General features: G+C 36.5%; 2 protein-coding genes and 1 pseudogene across 8 annotated transcripts; 1 reads left to right on the forward strand and 2 right to left on the reverse strand.

The window, feature by feature from the left end:
* Positions 1-596: 596 nt before the first annotated feature.
* On the forward strand, positions 597-4,026 carry LOC147557626 (protein NTM1-like 9). Its single transcript, XM_086658444.1, has 4 exons — positions 597-893; positions 986-1,239; positions 2,054-2,440; positions 3,427-4,026. The coding sequence occupies exons 1-4, from the start codon at positions 737-739 to the stop codon at positions 3,655-3,657; spliced, it is 1,029 nt and encodes a 342-aa protein (XP_086514570.1). The 5' UTR covers positions 597-736; the 3' UTR covers positions 3,658-4,026.
* Positions 2,723-9,932, reverse strand: LOC147557627 (serine hydroxymethyltransferase 3, chloroplastic-like). Of its 6 annotated transcripts, none has more exons than XM_086658439.1 (9): positions 9,793-9,932; positions 9,139-9,374; positions 8,107-8,296; positions 7,843-8,017; positions 7,600-7,717; positions 7,389-7,501; positions 7,153-7,275; positions 6,301-6,405; positions 2,723-3,044 (listed from the first exon to the last, which is right to left on the reverse strand). In XM_086658439.1, exons 2-9 carry the CDS (start codon positions 9,356-9,358, stop codon positions 2,871-2,873), a joined length of 1,218 nt encoding a protein of 405 aa, XP_086514565.1. In that variant the 5' UTR covers positions 9,359-9,374; positions 9,793-9,932; the 3' UTR covers positions 2,723-2,870. The 6 variants fall into 6 exon arrangements, with proteins under 6 accessions (XP_086514565.1, XP_086514569.1, XP_086514564.1 ...); XM_086658443.1 differs by having other exon boundaries at positions 2,723-3,169; XM_086658438.1 differs by having other exon boundaries at positions 9,807-9,926.
* A 53-nt stretch (positions 9,933-9,985) lies between these two features.
* Positions 9,986-19,455, reverse strand: LOC147557628 (pyrophosphate-energized membrane proton pump 3-like; annotated as a pseudogene). Its single transcript, XR_015234101.1, has 14 exons — positions 19,327-19,455; positions 18,152-18,355; positions 17,239-17,384; positions 17,009-17,156; positions 16,791-16,923; positions 15,374-15,544; positions 14,291-14,411; positions 13,226-13,413; positions 12,648-13,085; positions 12,382-12,546; positions 11,974-12,129; positions 11,778-11,889; positions 10,344-10,563; positions 9,986-10,085 (listed from the first exon to the last, which is right to left on the reverse strand). The product of XR_015234101.1 is annotated as a pyrophosphate-energized membrane proton pump 3-like (transcript).
* Positions 19,456-19,702: the final 247 nt, after the last annotated feature.

The raw sequence follows: 19,702 nt of genomic DNA on the forward strand, positions 1-19,702 counted from the left end.
CACTCTAATAGTTACGAATAATTTTAATACACGTATTAAGATGCGAAGACTTCTTCTGCCACAACAACAGAAACACTTTTTCAATCTTTCATATATTAAGTTTCACTAGGAAAAGAAATGCTCCATAGTAAAGGAGTCCAAACATTCTTTGAAAGGAAGTACCATACATAATTTCTACCTATAGTTTGCATAGTTTTTCTTGTAGCGAAGCACTCCTCAACAATTTATTAGTAATAGATTAGAAGGTCGTTTGGTAATTTTTGCTAAAATTTATTAAATATTATTTTCACCTGTCCTAACTTAATTGAGATACTTTTCAACTAAAAAAAAAGAGAGATGCTAGAATCACAAAATTTTTTGACAAAAACTAGTTCCCAGCTGATGTGGCGGTTGTGATTTTCATCTCTCAACAACCTAGATTTGGTCAAAGTTTGAAACCACACCCGTCACATCAGCTGGAAAGTTTTTTTGTCAAAATCTTTTGTATCTTTATCATTTCCCAAAAAAAAAACTTAATTGAGATACTAAATTGCATGGATTGTATAGCATCCTAATATATTAAATGTCTAAGGGCTTTTACTTTACAACTCATCTTAACAGGGAGCTATTTAGTTCAATATCCATCGTACGAGGCAGTCATCTACAGAACTCTCTCTCTCTCTCTCTATATATATATATATATATCTATCTCTCCATCTTTACTCTCTCTTCCTTGTGCCTTGTGTATGAGATTCCAATGGCACCCATTACCTTACCACCCGGTTTTCGTTTTCATCCAACAGACGAAGAACTCGTAGTTTATTATCTGGATCGTAAGATCAAAGGTCAGTCTATCGAACTTGAAATAATTCCCGAAGTTGATCTCTACAAATGTGAGCCTTGGGACTTACCAGGTAATTAAAACCTAACTAATGATTAGATCTTAATTAATAATGATCCACTTATTGTTAATTATGTGTTTATATACTAATTTGTTATTATACAGATAAGTCATTTTTACCAAGCAAAGATATGGAGTGGTATTTCTTTAGTCCAAGAGATAGAAAGTATCCAAACGGGTCAAGAACTAATCGGGCAACACGATCTGGTTATTGGAAAGCAACTGGAAAAGATAGAATAGTACAATCGCACAAGCGTCCCGTTGGTATGAAGAAAACGTTGGTTTATTATAGAGGTCGTGCTCCTCATGGTATTCGTACTAATTGGATCATGCACGAATATCGTCTATCAACTCTAAAGGTATATATGTTGAAATTTTGTGATTAAAATGGAGTACTATATTTCATGTTTACATTCAATAACTTAGTAATTTAACATAAGAACATATAATAATTTTGCGATTAAAACGGACTACGACATGACATTTTGGTATAACCACAATAAAACAGTAGATTACAAAACTAAACATAATATTCAGTTCAATTTAAAATAATAACTACATATGAAATGAGTCATTGCTATAACAATATCAATTCAATACTTATCACTACGACATGCTAAATATCCACTAGTTTTAATTTGTTATTCTCGTGAATGTTTAGTTTTTATATTGTTAGCAGGTTTATGTTATATTTTTCACCAGGTCCGTAATAATTGACAGCGGCAGCAAAGAAGCGATTTAAAAAAAAAAAAAACACTATTTTCGCCGGAACATAAACTGACGAAAATACTTTGACCACTATTTCCGACGGATCTGCAAAAACAAACCATCGGAAATAGGCCGAGCTTAGTTCACATTTAACCGGCTTTTTCCGGCGGGATTCTTCAAGTACGTCGTCGAAAATGAAAATTTTTCCGACGGATCCTCTCGGCGAAATAGTATTTGCGTCGCCCTTATTTATGACCATTTTACGACGGATAGAGATCGTTGGAATTATCTTTTTCCAACAGTCTTTCTTATATTTCCGATGGTTTCATTCCGTCATAAATGGCCTTCATTTTTGTAGTGTATGGTTGGAATTAGGTAATTAGTTATTCTTTGATTATGTCTTAACTAATCCCATTTGGGTAATGGGTAGCTACATTTGACATTAATTGTGGTTAAAAAATGCAGGACACTTGTGCATTGTGTAGAGTACTAAAGAAAACTAGCCATGTACCAAAAACAAGACAAGGACAAGAAGGCAATACTTCTTCCCGAAAGAGCTTTTCATTCGTTTCGACAGGGGATGATGCAAACGATATCGTTTTGTATTGTAGAGATCCAATTGGAGTAGCATTAGAAGAAGAAAATTTTTATTATCAACAAGACTTTTCTAAGTTTCCTCTTAATTCTTCTGATACATCTTCTTCGGAGATTACTCAAGGAACACCTAACAATACAAGTAGAACCGAGGATCAGTATCTTCTACTTCACCGCGACGAAGCAAATAGCTCCATCAACCATTCAAGCTTAAACATTTTGGACTCATCATATAAACCAGCTGCTGCCACTCATGAGGTATGTATAAGTTCAAATGTTTCTTTGGTCTTATTACAATAGAGAAGGTTTATGGGCACCATCAGTAATAATCTTCCTCAACATAATCATTTAGTGATTTACGTACGCGAATAATTGGTCTAAACTTATGAGGAATAACGACCTTTAGAGTGATTTCTAGTAATTAATGGCTGAGTTTGGCATAGGAAACAAATGTGATTACGAGGAACACCGACCTTTAAAGTGATATCTAGTAATTCTTGTACCTTATAATAGTATTTGATTTGATCAGGAATAAGATTAGTATAAATTTATTTTGCCCATAGATTATTTCTATTTAATTAGTGATTAAATTTCATATTCCAAACATGACTTCACTAATTTGGACAGAAATAGTAAATCTAAGGAGGGTTGTTCAATTACATATTACTAAAAGTTACAAACTCAATTATCAATTAGTGTCGAGGGAGTAAGATAAAAAAAAATCCATATATACAATATGGTAATCTTGACAGATAGTTGTGGGTGACTGGACATTTGAACAAAGAAAGTACTCTAAAGCTTCCAGGTATTTGATTGATGAGGACCATGACCAAAAAGAGAACTCCCTTGATTTCAGGACACGCTGAAATAAAGTTTCAGCATTACAACTTGAATTCTTTGATCACTTATTCAAAAAGAACTGTTGACTGCATGCATCTCTATATAACTTTTCTCATTTATTTGGTATCTGCCCTCTAATCATGAAACCTTTGAACAAAGAAAAAGTGAATAAATTTTGAATCTTAATCTCAAATAGGTCACTAGATATCACTCACTTTACCATTTATGATGGTGTCTCACTCATCATCCTCATCTTCCTTTAGAAACAACCTTTCTACTTTTTTTTCTTCTTCTATATCATCAATTTTCATCTTATATTTCCTACTTTCTTTGATTAGTTTATTATTTATTTGATTAACTTATTACTTAGTTATCATTTGTTTTTGTTTTTAATCTTGTTACAGGGTATAACTACATTGTCAAAAATTTCAAGATCACAACAATTCCCATATCCACCATTAGGTTTAGAAGATTTTCCATACATGGATACAATGGAAACAAGTATATTGACGAAGTCTCAAACGGTGGAGGAATATGTTACGAATAATTACTTCATCGAAACAAACATGCTCGATGAGATTTTCTTCGCAAGTTCGTCCCAAGAGACTTCTATTAGTACTACTCCACTAATATAGTATTGTACTCGCATTGCTCGAACGGTACTCTAAACCATGAAAGTTTTAAACAATGAGAGGGCCTTTAGACCTTTACCTAAAAATGATCGTTTTGAGGTGATCATTTAGCTATTTAGTGAAGAAATTATTTACATTATAGAATTCATTTGGGGTGGGGTGGTGTATATGGGTAGTTAGATAGAAAAATTTGGAGTGCCACATAGTATTTTTCTAGAAAGAGTGCTGGGAATTGATCAAAGATTAGGTTAATATGATCATCTGCAGGGAGGAAAATTTATTTATAGTCGGATAGTGATCATTACAATATGAATACGTTTTGTTAAGTGATATTCTATTCTATACCCTTAACAATGCATGATTTTACTTTTTTGTGTGTTGTAGTGAGATTTGAATGTTGTTTCTTTTTTCTTTTACACATATTGGGAATATTATAGTGAAAGAATTTGATTATAGCTGGTTTTCATTATATTGATATGAAATAATTTTACTAAAAATGCTCCTAGCCATATGCTTCGCTCTCTTTTAATCCAACTTCCGAATCGAGTGGTTTCTCAATAGCATTCGAATCGAGATGGAGAAGATGGGTTAAACAAGGTATGAGTTCAACTCATTTTTCAATCTTGATCAATGGAGAATCGAGTGGTTTCTTCAACAACTTCAAAGGGTTGCGACAAGGCGATCATCCTCTATCCCCCTTTATCTTCATTCTAGTAGGTCAGGTTTCTTCTGGGCTAATGAAAGAAGCCATAGCATCTAACAGATCACATGGGCTCAGGGTCAATGCACAGGGGAGTGAGATCTCTCATCTCCAATTTGCAGATGATCATACAGTGATATTTCAGGAAGCTAAGATTGAACAATTTCAAGCTCTTAATATGGTTCTTCAATAATTCGAATCTCTTACAGGTTATCAACTGAGATTAATCTAATATTATTGGGGTGAATACAGAGCAAGTTTTTCTAGATGAAGTCAAAAGTACGTTGCATTATAAACAAGAAAACCTTCCCTTCTCTTATTTGGGGATGCCTCTAGGAAAATCGCCAAAATGCAAGTCCTTCTGGAATCCTGTTATTGATAAACTTCAAAATGGATTGTCTTCGTGGAAGTGTAGGTTCCTGTCTAAAGGAGGAAGAATTGTGTTGATTAAGAGCCCTCTCACAGCCATACCAATTTACTTTCGCTCCCTTTTTCTAATGCCTGTATCCATCAGGAAGAAGATTGATAGAATTATCAAAAACTTTTTGTGTGGTTCGACCAATAACAAGAGGAAGAATCATTGGGTTGCTTGGTCCAAAATAAATATCAGCCAAAAGTCAGGAGGCTTAGGTATAAAAAATTTGGAATGGTCGAATCAAGCCTTAATCTGTAAATGGGTTTTGAGATACGGGCAAGAGCTGCAGAGCGTATGGAGAAAGATCGTTGATGAAATGTATAAGGAAAGAGCCTTCCTTTGGTTCCCTAGTGAAAAAAAATCCTCTAAATTCTCAGGTCCATGGAGATACATCTCTTCTATGATGCCAAGTATCCTAAAACATACAAAACTAGAGACTAACTGAAGGATATATCTGTTCGGTTTGAAGGAGATGTCCTTCCGAAGGAGTGTCCTTCGACCAAGATGACCATGTGTTCAATTTGTCAGTTAGGATAACGATGACTTTTTCCGGAAGATCATCTAGTCCGGTCCAATTACGGATCGTAATGCTTAGCTAGAAGCCGCTTACGATCGCCGGATCACCTTAATAATCCGCGACTAACATAGATCGGATCCTATAACGGGTTACCCCAAAGAGTGGTGGCTTCATCGGAGAGAGTTGACTAGTGGGAGCTTTCTTATAAATGGATATGATCCTATTTGATAGGCGCAAAAAGATAGAAAGAATCGATTTCGAAAGGGAAGCCCGGAAAAGTGTAAAACCCATTCATGGGTCGACTAGATCAAACCCAGTAATGGGTTGTCGGAACCGACCACATAAAATGGATGGGTCGGCCAGGCCAAACCCAGTAATGGGTTGTTGGAACAGACCACACAAAATGGATGGGTCGGCCAGGCCAAACCCATTAATGGGCTTAGGTGGCCGGCCACACTATTAAGGGAAACCCTACAGGGAATCCCAGATGGAAGGGATTCCCAGTCAGAAAGGGTTTCTGACAAGTTTATCTTTTCTGGGGCTCTTATTGAAACCTGATGGGAATGGGATTCCTATTAGGGTTTCTCTATATAAGGACCATTATAGAACAGAAAAGGTGTGGATTTTTCTCAAGAGAAAAATTATTTCTCTCTCTCTCTCAGACAGCTAAGTAGAGAGAGAGGGTTTTGAGAAAAAACTCCCAATCTATCTAAACAGGCAAAAGAAGAATGGTTCTTCTTCTCAACCTTGAATGGAGTCATAGCTGACATTAAAGAAGGGAAATCAAGTCACTTACTCGGGTATCTCAAGTCGAGGAGCGACAATTGGAGCTCTCATCTTCGGGATAAAGGAGTTAGAATCTTATTCGGGAAAGCGAATCCAGGTATTCTACTTTCAGTTTCTAGTTTATTATTTGTTCTTGCATGCGACCTCGTAGACTAGTGTTAAACATATGATGTTTGAGATTAGCATCTAAATACAATGAATAAACAGAGAAACGAGTGATCCACTGACCTGTAAACCTGGAAAAACAGCATTGTTGATAGCAGTCTCCATGTCAATTCCAAGAACTGGATCTTTCTTGAAGAATATCATGCCACCTCTGGGACCTCTCAAAGACTGCCAAGTGTCTTAAGCTATTAGGTATATACAGAGATATTATAAAGTCAAGGACTGTGATACATAATTGAACCGCCTAGGGGTTAACCCATGTTTGTAGATTGCTGGTTTGAACAACTTGTCACCCAAATGTTGATCTTAGAGAATTAGATATGGACAAAACCATAGCGATTAAAGATTGTGAAACCCCAAATATTGGGGCCAGTGCACTCTTAGTTCATCGCTTTACTCCTGTGCAACATGGACTTGAGTACTAAACGTAAATTTCACCACCCATATGATGTATCAGATAAGAGTGATAAGACAACCTAAATATCCAAATGTTCCTACAGCTACAAAAATATTCTCTTGGCTTAGTTATTCGTTTCTTGTCTTTACTTACAGTTTCTAGTTCTCCATCAATCATTTCCAAATTATACAAAAATCGACATTAACCTGGTCCTGAGGTAGTAATGGTATTTTATGGACATAAACACGACTTTGTGCAACTGTGCAAGTCCACAAGATGTACATACAAAACTTCACAACATTGGACTGGCTGAGTGGCTGTGACTATCCAATAAGTAATTAAGTAATGGATATGATTATCCTTATCCTACACTGGAAAAAAAACACTAAAAGGAGCATACATTTCACACAGGTATATTTCAACAGCTTTATTTAACTCCTACAAAAATTTGCACGAAATGCAACCCTCACATATAGCCAATAATATCTTGTTAACTTTGTAAATGGTTCTGGTTGTACCTTGTGTGTGGTAGTAGTCACGACATCGCAATATGCAAAGGGATCTTTAAGTACAGAAGCAGCAACGAGACCACTTATGTGAGCCATATCCATCATGAGGAAAGCACCAACAGCATCTGCAATCTTCAAAAACAAGGTAGACGAGAACAATTATTTGCATATAGAGGTAATTAATCGATAATTAATCTGCAACGATCCCAATTCTTGATTAAAATACAACCCGTGAGGATAAATACCTTTCGGACACGAGGATAATCAAAATCTCGAGGATATGCACTAGCACCAACAATGATGATCTTGGGTCGGAATAAAGTTGCTGTTTTCTCGAGCATGTCGGAATCAATAAGACCTGTAAGCAAATAGAGGTAAGCATGAAAACTAACAAATACAATAGACAACAATAACAACATTTTACACTGATTCAACCAAATAATGTAAAACCATCACCTGTAGATTCATCAAGCCGATAAGGCATTGATTCAAAATAAATAGAAGTGGCCGAGACCTGTCTCTTGGGAGTCATGAACCCATGTGACAAGTGGCCTCCATGAGGAAGGTCCAAACCCTAAGTCAAACACTTGAACGAATTAATACAACTTCAACATGAAAGCTAAAAAAAGAAGTTCAACAAATCCGCATCAAACAGTTGAAATGGCAAACCTAAAATTGAACATGAAATGACTAGCTTACCATAATTCGGTCATGTGGGTTAAGAAGTGCAGTGTAAACTGCAAAATTGGCAGGAGAACCAGACAAAGGCTGGACATTAACTCCCCACTTCTTTCCATCTAAATGAAATGCAGCCAAAGCCCTCTGTTGACAGAGGGTCTCAAGCTCATCAATGTACTCATTTCCACCATAGTACCTAAGTCAGATACATAAACCATTAATTGCATCCAAAGATATAATATAGTAATAACTGAAACTCAAAGGAAACATTAATGATTGTTTTACCTTTTACCAGGAAGTCCTTCAGAATACTTATTGGTGAGGCAAGAACCAACAGCTTCCATCACTGCGCGAGATGTAAAATTTTCTGAAGCAATGAGTTCTAAGCTGTTAAATTGCCGATTCTTTTCACTGTCAATAATTGCCCGTACTTCAGGATCTGCTTCGCTGAGACCATTGTCTACAAATACACTTCCTGTATAACAGAATGCAATATTCCCGAGTCAGACTCAAGTTAGTAGTTGCAACTCGTACTGCAATATATATCTATATATATACACACACACACATACACACACACACACACAAATACTGAGACACCACAAACATTATAACAACCTAAGCCTCGGCTGTCAATGATATTGATCCTGGTTTTACCATCCAGACCGAAGCCTAAGGTGCACAGGATTTTGTTTTTCCGCGAATGCCCCACAAGCCCACAAATGCCTTGACATTTGTTACGCTTGAACCCGCACATATATATAACCCAGTCTTACAATGCTCCACCAAGCCTCACACACACGCCAAATAAAAATTGGAGCGGACAGTTCGCTTCGTACAAGTTAAGAAATGCAATACTAGCTTTTTAATAAGAAGAACAACCTTCTATAATACAATGGAGAAATCAAATTTTTCCTTCACTTTCAGGTCAATGAATTGTTAATTTTATTGTTAAAAAAGGGTACATCGTCGGTACACAGAGTAATTACAAAGATAAGCACCGATACTTGTTACCCTAGAAATATAAATATTCTAGGGAACGGAAGTAACTTCAGAGAGCTGAAATATAGTTATTCCCACTCAAGGACTCAGATATCTTTCGAGGAATATCTGTTAAGTTTGTGGTCATCCAACTCAAAACCAATTGGCAATGAGTGGAGAGGACCTAGACATTATATTCTTGGTTGCTAGATACCCCTTCTCCCATGTGGGACTATTCTTACAATATCTACTCAAAAAGCAATAACATTTCTTCTATAGAAATCAGAGTAGAAATAAATAGACAAAAAAAAATTCTAACGATAAGTTTCAGATCACCTGCAACTTCAGGAATAGGAACTGACACAGACGAAGGAGGCCTTCCAGTAACTAAGCTCCCTTCAATAGAAGAAGCTTTACACGGCCTTGCGATATTAAGTCTAACTGGAACTGGAAAGCTACCAGTAAAAGTACTCAACTTCGGAAGAAAGTTGGAACCTTTAGTCAAATTTAGCTCTTGAACTCCACCCATAACTCCAGCTCCACTACAAGCTAGCATCTTTCCTTCCTCAAACCTAACAAACCCAACAATTTCCAAAGTTTTTACAAACTAAAACTACAAAAAAAGCAACATAAATTTGTATAGAATCTTTAAACCCTTCATTTTGGAAGCTTAATCAATGGAAAGATGATTTTTATTGAAGTAATAACTATAAAAACTAGGAAATCAATCTAAATATCAAAGAAATTAAACTAGGGCTAATCTTTAGAACTTTCTCTTATGATTCCTTGGAAGCTCGGATTAGCAAATGAGTCATTTGAGAACCCTATGAAAACTATTTATGTTTTCTAACAACCTAAAAGATGACTTAAACTTTAAAAGATGGTTCCTTTATCAATCTAAGAAGAGAAATTGATCAACAAGAACAACATATTTTAAGATAATCAAAGTATATATCAACAATTTAAAAAGTTATGAAGAACAATAGTAACCTGGATCCACTCACTTTCTCTCTCTATCTACTCAATATCAATATCTGTGTGTGAGAGAGAGAACTGAAAAAGCTCAATTAAGACAGCCGAATGTACTATGTCATCAAAATTAGGGAATCGTCTGATTGATGTCGTATTCTTGGGAGAATGAGAACTGAAAGAAGAAGAAATGAAAAAGTATAAAGATGAGGTCTCACAGGAAAACTGGCGCCATAACTAGAGTAATGGTTGCAAGCATTTTGATAAGGACATGGATCGATGGTCCAGCAGTGTCCTTAAAAGGGTCTCCCACTCTGCAACACAAACATGTATTAGCCGAACAGCTCATTAGAATAGTCAATACTGAAAGGACAAGATTCATTCGGGAGGAAATTTTGACTTGTTAAAATTTCCAGTTCCATCCTAAGTAGTTTCTATGATTTTCAAAGATAAGGTATGTACAAATTTATGGCAAACCTTACTAGACCAAACATTTATACATCCCTTCTTACAAAAGAAAATTTGGCCTATGGGGTTTTGACAAATTTTCCAGATTGAATTTATGAACTTACGTATCGCCAGTGATTGCAGCTTTATGACAATCACTTCCCTTGCCTCCTAAAGCTCCAGTCTCTATATACTTCTTTGCATTATCCCAAGCACCACCCGCTGTGTTTAGGAAAAGAGCCATAAGAATACCAGAGACAGTTGCAAACATTAGCATAGATGCCACAACTTTAGCACCGAGTAGAGGATGTCCTGTAAAGTGTCCCAACCACCGAAACAAGAAGCCTGCAACCCATAACCATCAGAACTTGAATATATATATTTATATAATAAAGTAGGTAGGTTTTTATCGTTTTTAACTAGCAGATTTGATTTTGTGCAAAGACATTAGACAGTTCAGATTATCAGATTTGATTAATAAAGTAGCTTTCCAAGATGCCCTGAATGAATATTATGTCTTCTTACTTTTAATTCTGACTTTCTATTTTTCTCTAAAACTACTTCTCTCTGTATATTTCTGTCTTACAAAATTAATAGCTTATTTCTCGACCATGGGCGAGTCACTTTATCTCTCTTCTTCCCCACCTCCACACATACTCAAGCGAAGGGGAGAGAGGTAAAAGACAGAAAACGACTCGGTTTACATTAATAGCTTATTTCTCGACCATGTGACCTCGATAATTACTCATTGGAATTATGTGCAAAACAGAACTGTATGTGCCATATGGGCAAGGTTATACCTAGTGTGTGCGTGTGTGTGTGTCTATATATGTATCCACATATATACATATACATATATATGTATATATACTAGGGTGAAGCCCATGTCGTTGGCACGGGAAAAATAAAAATAAAAACATTGAAGAATCTATATCAAAAAAGAAGCAAGAAAAATAAAAGATAAGAATTTAGAGAATTTGCATGAAAAATAAATTGAAGGATGAACAATCACATAAAAGAGACAGGGGAAGAGAAACACAGTTCCAAGAGATAAGTTGAAAACAGCAAACATCCCATTATTACGCTTCTCTGGCCAAAAAAAGGATAGAGCTATGAAAATAAACCTTAAATAGATTAGGTGAAGTGGGTGAGCAGTTCATGAATAGGAAGTTAGATAAAGTGGGGGTATGTGTTGGTTATTGGCAATGGTTGGGAGTCAAAAGAAGTCGAAATATGGGGTTTTCCTACGTAAATTGTGTGGTCTATGAGAAGCTTTTAGAAACAGAAATTGAGGGTGGGTTGGTTTTTAAAAATGTGGTATATAATCCAATGGATGAAGAGATTCAATATGTAAATGAGATGATTGTGAATATCTAGAAAAGAACTGTACTGTCGAGCTCCAAAGACACCTTTGTGTTCTATACAATAGATGTGCATATATATATATATATATATATATATATATATATATATATATATATATATATATACATATGTAGAGAGAGAGAGAGAGTAGTAGTAACCAGCGGTTTTGTTCATAATAAAGATGAAAGACTCACCAACCACAATGGGCGAAATAATTGCTAAAGCACCAGGCTTTATCATCTCCCGCAAAGATGCAGATGCCACAATTGCTACACAGCGACCATAGTCTGGTTTCTCCTTATACTCCTGTTTTAGGATGTTTAGTAGATTCATGAATCATTCAAATGGAGATATGAAACATAGAGCTAGAGTTGTTTTGAATTGACTTACCATTATACTGGGTCTCTCAATGAATTGTCTTCGCACTTCATTAACAACTTCTTGGGCAGTTCGACCCACTGCTGAACAGGCCCATGCACTGAATTAGTAGATAAGCATAGAGCCCAACAAACCTCCGACAAAAACTTCTGGAATTGCAATATCAACCTGCAAATCGGTTATTTGCCAATGTTATCTTGAGATACACAACAGAAAAATCATTTGAAAATTGCACATCTATTGAAATTAGAATTGGAATACTCTCATGGTTGAATACTTGAGCTCTACGTTTCAAATAGCTGCGACTAATCTTTGTGAAGCCCACTTCAGTTGGGCGGTAGTGTATGTGTCTTTCTAGAGAGGAGACTGAATTTCGAATCTTACGTGTCTAAAAGAAAAACAAATTGAAACTTAGCTAACCTGATGGAAAGCTGAACCAGCAAATAAGGCTACTTCATCCATATACGCACTAAATAGCAAGAAGGAAGCAAGTGCAGCTGATCCAATAGCAAAACCTTTTGTGGTCGCCTTTGTGGTGTTCCCCACAGCATCAAGAAGATCAGTGATCTCACGAACACTTTCAGGCTGCAAAAAACATGATAAGTTGAAGTCGAACCCCAAGGTCCACCTAACGAAGTATTAGAAATTGAAGGCAAAATAAAATTTTCATATGCATTAAGTTTTACCTGTTGGCTCATCTCAACAATTCCACCTGCATTATCAGCTATAGGGCCGAACATATCCATGGTGAGAACATAAGCAGCCGTACTAAGCATTCCCATTGTTGCTACAGCAGTCCCAAACAGGCCGCCAGTACGGTTTCCAATGTCATCCACCAAACCCGAAGTATGACCAAGCCAGAAAGCCGAAATAATAGCAACACCAATTACAAGAACTGGTAGGGCAGTTGATTCCAAACCCAAGCTGACACCTGCAATTATGTTAGTCCCATGTCCTGAAGCACTTGAAAGAGCTAATGTTCGTACTGGTTCATGCTTGTAATCAGTATAATACTTCGTGATCCAGACAAAAGCATAGGCTGTCATAATTCCAACCAAGCCACATAAAGCGAAGTTGAGCCATGCTGTAGGTGCTTGCTCAGTGTAAAGCATCCATCGGGTAGACTGTAGAAATAGTAATATGTCATAAATGAGGAAGTTATCCACTCTACAGTAATAGCAATTAATGGTTGAAAAATATCTTCTTTTTTTGGAATGAATGGTTGCAAAATATTAAAACGTTTCTGCTATGGATGAGGCCTTACCAGTCCAAATGTTATAACTGCTAAGACTATTGTAATTGAATAGCCTTTTTGAAGAATTGCCATTGGATCCTCTATAGGAACCAGAGAACCAGAACTGCGTGTGCCCCTGATTGAGAGTATTCCAATTGAAGATATAATCAAGTCGAAAGAGTGAATAACAAGAGGAAACAAGATGAACCCAGATGGATCTGCAGGAAAAGGGACTTGTCAGGTGTCACTCTTCAAGATAAATTCATTCGACATAATTATAATATCACTGAGATGTAACTTGAACCAGAAAAATGTCAGGCATTTGAAGATGTTGGGTTGCAATATGAAAAAGCTGAATCTTGTTAAATAAGAAGAAACTAATTATCAGCTTGAAGAAATCATCAGACAAACTATCAAAACAGAACTACCAAACGGAGGTACGGGATAAAGGTTAGCTTCTAAAGCATTATGCAGCAGAAACAGCGGACAACCTTGATACACGATGAAATTTGAATTTACCTTGCTTTTCCTTTTTACGACTAACTCAATTTACTTCTCACAGAACCTCTGCTGTGGTTGCAAAAGAAGAGTATTTGGTCCACATGTTCAAGATGCGATTTGTAATGCAAATCTAATGTAGTATAACTCAATCCCCATCATATCAACACCAAACAAAAGATATGCTTTGATATGTTTCAGTACAAAGCGTAACAAATAAGTAGATTAGGGTCAAACAATCCTCTTGGCCTATACTCTTACCATTTATAGATGTATTTTCATAAATCTTCTACTTTCTAAAGCATAAAGAGAATATGCATATATACACGAGCTCGGATAAATGAAGTTCAAGTGTTTACTTGAAAAAATTAAAAATAAAAGGAAGTATATTATTTGAGCAAAATAAGGGCACCAATATACGTTTCTTTGGGTAAGTACCGGTATGTGACAAATACATGATCACTATAGGAGTCCAAGAAATCACAACTTACTATCTTAGAGACATTGAGACAGAGTGTCCTTGTTAGACAGTACTGCAGGCATCGTATAATCTAAGTTTGAAACTTTTAAGAATATAAACAGACTAAAATGCTCAACCTTCAATTTTGCAGCGTTTAGCCATTGTTCCCCCGAGTATCATAGCACTGATGATTTCTGCAGCAATACTCTCAAATAGATCCGCACCTCGAGCTGCACAATCACCTACGTTGTCTCCAACCTTCAAAATAATAACGGTATTAACATTAATTTCAGTAGAACCTAACGACTACATTTGAAACCTTACGGAAAAAATTACAGAATTGGTTACAATTTATCATTTGTGGTGTTGGTACACATTGCAAGCCCAGTTGGTAAGTACATCTACTCCGCTATGCGGAGGTCACAGGTTCGATCCATGGAAGTGCAAATCCAGGAATATTGAATTTGGGTATAAATAAGATAGTTTATGTGGGCTGCAGGCCATTTAATTCGTCGGGCTTTAGGCCATTTATTTCATCGGGCTTTAGGCCAGTACTTATACGGCAGTTATCGCTTTATCACATCATATCAATGTATCAATGCCTTTGTAATGACCATTGTAGTCAATTCAGAAAAAAAGTAGAAAATGTAGAGTATTAGTAGCGTACCCATTGATGTATTAAAACCAAGAACTTCTGGTGAAAGAAGGATTTTCTTTTAAGGACCTTGAAACTTGACATGCGGAAAAGAAAGAAATACTCCAGGTGAAGAAGGGTTCTTACTCTTAAGTACGGTAAGCATCGGGTTTGCTGAAGACTCGAAGATATTTCTTATTGGAAAAAGGAAATAAGATCACATTGATTCTTCACCATACCCCTTGTGCAACCATTTTGGTTGTTTTGTACAATATTTTACTTGTATAATTTTCTTTATCACCCCAAATTCTTTCTTCCTTTAAAAAAAATAGCAAGTCCTTCGTGCGTTGGTATCAAAAGATTTAAATACAGAAGTGTGCCTCGCATTTTCCTAATTAGTACTTAGTTACTAACTTACTAGAAAGTTTAAAAACAGAATTTTGTGAAGCAATTTAGATCCCTAACGAAGTGACAAACTCTAAGTGAAACCTCTACACCATTCCGTGCAATAGACAACCTCAAGAAGAAAAAGGTCGAAAATTCATAATGCTGATTCATAGATTTTATAAAAGAAAGGTAAAAGTACCAGATCAGCAATGACTGCAGGATTTCGAGGATCATCCTCAGGTATCCCTTGCTCTACTTTTCCAACGATCAGCTCCAACATCAGCTGCTTTAGTATATATTCCACCACCCAACTGGGCGAAAAGGGCAACAAATGAAGCACCAAAACCATAGCCCACTAGAACAAGTGGCACTGACGAACAAACACAACAACAGAAAGAAAAGATTACTAGATAAGGACAAAACCCACCGATAGCAAAAGGTTACATGAAAGTTAGAAGGGCATACAGTCTACGAGTAACTTATCACATAACGCCAAAAGGTACTGATGCCTTTATAAGCAATTAAACTCAGCAGAGAGGATTCATGGAATAAAAACAATGAATAGCCTTCCTAGAGGAAAATACCTTCGCCATGGATCCAAACAAACGAAAATCGCATAGAAAAGAATTTCCGTATGCAGAGTATTCACTAATGAAGACAGGGCTCTTCAAAGGTTCATAAAATTAAGCTAGGAAAAGGGGGATTCATTTAGGTACTGAAAGGGATCATTGGTGCAATGAGGGCAGATAGAGTGACATTTTTAGCGACATTTTTAGCAGCCCTGATACTATGAAGGGTTGGGAGGTCATATCAACTCAACATTCAACTGCAAGGATCATTGCAGAGCAAATGCACCCAAAAAGGTATTGTTCTTTATATGGGAGGTCTGCATTGAAGCTACATCCCCAGGATAGATTACGGCATACATATTTTATCTAGCGAATAGATCTAAGGTGTCAACCGCGTAAAATATCAGAGAAAACAACAGCCACAAGCTATATGGGTTTGTTCGTTAGGATTCTCAGCTAAAGTCTGGAGGCACTTCTTGGAGGTATTGAATTACCCTTAGACCTTCACAAATCAATGGAGAAAAACCTCTCATCTCATCTACGTTTCAAAAAAAACACTTCTCATCTCATAAAACCTTGGTGGAAATCCATTAAGAAAATCATGTGGGAGGTAACTTTCTTCACCATCCATGGAAAATTTGGAAAAAAGAAATGGAATCTAAGAATTTCGTAGGAGGATGAAATTCAAGATTTCTGCTGAACAAAATTATCTTACAAATGTCGGCTTATATATATATATATTACACACAAGCCTTTATGCGCTTCTGGTTTCAATGGCGTAAAGGATCAACTTCAAATTCTTCATAAGTAATAACAAATTTGCATGCGCTTCTCACATCTTATTTTGTAAATGGTTTACTCTTAGGCCTTAGACTCCCATATATGTGTGACGGTGCAATGGTGCCTACTGCTTTTCGCAAATTCTCAAAGAAAAAAGTAAGCTCAGTGACTCTCAAAAGCAATCAAGTAATCAACTATCAAGACAAAATATGAAATGCAAAGGAAAATTATGTGTACTATTGATTTTTTTACTAAGGAACAACTTACAATCAGTGACCTTCATGGATCCGTCAGTGTCTACCCCCAGTTAAACGTAAAACGTCGCATAAAGGATAGCAACTCCCATAACAGCCAACGCAACAACAACAATTGCTGAGAAACCACCAGCACGAACAGCTATCTGCATACAATATATTGCAATATGTTAGGCAAACAGAACTGGTTTATAAGCAAAACAACGGAAATTCAGATACATAAACAGGTACCTGCAATGCCTCTCTTGCAGACCGTCTGGCAGCACTAGAGACTCGAACATTTGCTCGAACAGACACCCACATACCCACATAGCCAGCGATACCTGAACATAGAGCACCTAGCAGAAAAGCAGCGACTGTAATATAAGCAGATGCCGTCCTGAACATTATCGCAAGAAAATGAAGTTAGACTCAACTATTTGGACAGGAAAATAACCGTGAGAAAGAGTTAGATAGCCTACCTTCCAAGTGATTGTTGGTGAGGACTTGTACTGCGGAACAAATAGATTATAAGAATCACAAATGCTAGCACAAATGCCATCTTGGATATAGTGCCATACTGAGTCCTGAAGAAGCCTTCTGCACCATCTCGTATTGCTTCTGATATCTAAGAAAAGAATAATCTACTGAATCAATTGCGCAATGGAACTCTAAAAGAACAAGTAATAATCTTCCATTTGTTCCACTAGATTTTGCAGTTCATATATTAATATCTAAAACAGAAGAAATGAAAATGGACACTAAAGATCATGCCGAAAGATCAAAACTGGACAAGAGAATGAATGATGCTAATATAGATGACCTAGCAGAAAAAATAACTAGAACTCTAAATATCACATATCAATAGTCTCATTTGTTACCATGTAGAAGTTGTACTAGAATACTTAGACAGGAAGTAATCTGTTGGCATTGATTCTACGTTATCGAAGGCAAGGCCTTAATCCCCCGGCCTCTCAAGATAGCTTTGGTACCCACCTCTCTGATTTTGCGCTTTTTGAGTGACAGTAAAAAAAATTATGATTTCTCAGTCAGATAAGTGGATTCCATATGTACACTAATGTATAACTTATCTGCCGATTCAAGTTATAATTTATCGTGCATGTGTGTATCAAATAACTATAAAATATGGATTGCTAAAATAGCTATATCTATCTAATATGGTATCCACCCACGCCCAGCCCCCAGTTTAATATTCCACCAGCCAGCCAAACACTTCAGAGATAACAACATATGACACTCTACAAGTATAGATTCAACTAATCGGTGATAAAAAAAAATACTATCCTATGTTGAAGAAGTCCTTACAAGGAATCGAACCTTGCCAATATTATTACAGATAGAATTCACTAAAACCTGATAGAAAAAGGCAAATACCTGAACCATCTCTGGAGGTCCTTCATCCTTGGCAAGCACCCATCTTGTAAGATATATGGAGAACAGGAAGCTGAGAATACAAATGGAGAAAACAAACACGATAACAGGGGAAGTTTTTGCTCCAATATAGAGTAGAGCTCCCAAGCCCAGGACAGAAAGGACAATAAGGACACGAACATTAAGTCCCATTACAATCCGTAAAACCTGTGCAAAACGAACAGTTAGTAAACCAAAAAAGGTAAACTAATGCATGCTATAAACATAACAAGAATGCTATAGATAGAGCCAGGAAACATGTATAATAACATTGCAAAGTTGTCATTTTAGTTTCTGAAAAATGGGTAAACATTTTAAATGGCATGACATTGTTAAGAAATTCAGAACGCCAGTAAGATGCTAAACTGCTTAAATATTTCAATTTGGTTTGTTTTCAATTTGTTCATGTACTTCAACTTTATTACTGTTTCAAGAACAAATGAATAATCAACTTTTAAATCATGTTGTCTTTCAGTTCACCACTAATAGCAGCAGGCACTGTCGCCACTCAGCAAATATAAACCGAGCCCCTTCTAGATTTCTAGTCCTTTCAGTGAACGCAACTAGCAAAGAAGACTGAGTCAACCAACTAGAGTTACTCCTAATTTGATGCAGATTTACCAACTTAAGATACATCTTTCTAGTTTTCCTCTTACTCACCCTAGCACTTCATGCCTCAATCAATATGTCAACAGTTTTGGCCCTAAACAAGATTAATATCAGATACAATATATAGTTACGCATCATGATTCATGACATAGGGGAAGGGTGCTATTTTGACTCCTTTAGCCACCATGTCAAATAAGAAAAACAAAGCTGAAAATAGGATTACAACTCAAATGTTCAACCTGTTTCCACAGATGGGAATGTAGAAGTAGATAAATTTCAAACTAAAGGGTTCTAACTGCTCTACTTATTAAGATTTTTTCAACTATGACATTGCTCACTTGGCAAAAAATTGCATAAAGATTCACAAAGGTGAAAATTTCCAACAAAAATTGGCAGCTTCACAGAGCTCTTCGCACTGAGATACATAAGTAAAAAACTAACAGTATCCATTGGACGATGCATAAACATGTAATATGACAGCTAACATATCACATTAAGCAAGTAACAGTAACTAAATAGTGGATCTTTACCAGTGGAGTATAAGGCTTACTACGCATGACAGGGAAAGTCCTCGGCCTATCTTGATAAGGCCCCAGATTTCCATCTTCCACGTCACCTTCCATCATGATTGCATGTGAGGAATTAACCCTTCTGGCAACAGGAAAAGGGTTGTACTCCCCGCCCTGGGGCAGTTCACCCCCTGAACCTGGTCGCTGAATTTTGAACGATCCTAATTCAACCTAAGTATGAAACTTTAGCACCAGACAAAAACGGGAATTGCCGATCAGTTTGGTGGTTGCAAATCGTCTCCTCTCAGCTCGCTTCTTTTTAGTATGGCTCCAAGTTGAAAAGGTATTATCCTTCTTCAGGTTCTTCAACTCAAATTTGTTCCTCTAAAAGAAAAAA

The sequence above is a fragment of the Eschscholzia californica genome, unplaced genomic scaffold (assembly GCF_041429995.1).
Source record: "Eschscholzia californica isolate CP2 unplaced genomic scaffold, dmEscCali1.0.p SCAF_2, whole genome shotgun sequence".
In the NCBI taxonomy this organism is placed as follows: Eukaryota; Viridiplantae; Streptophyta; class Magnoliopsida; order Ranunculales; family Papaveraceae; genus Eschscholzia; species Eschscholzia californica.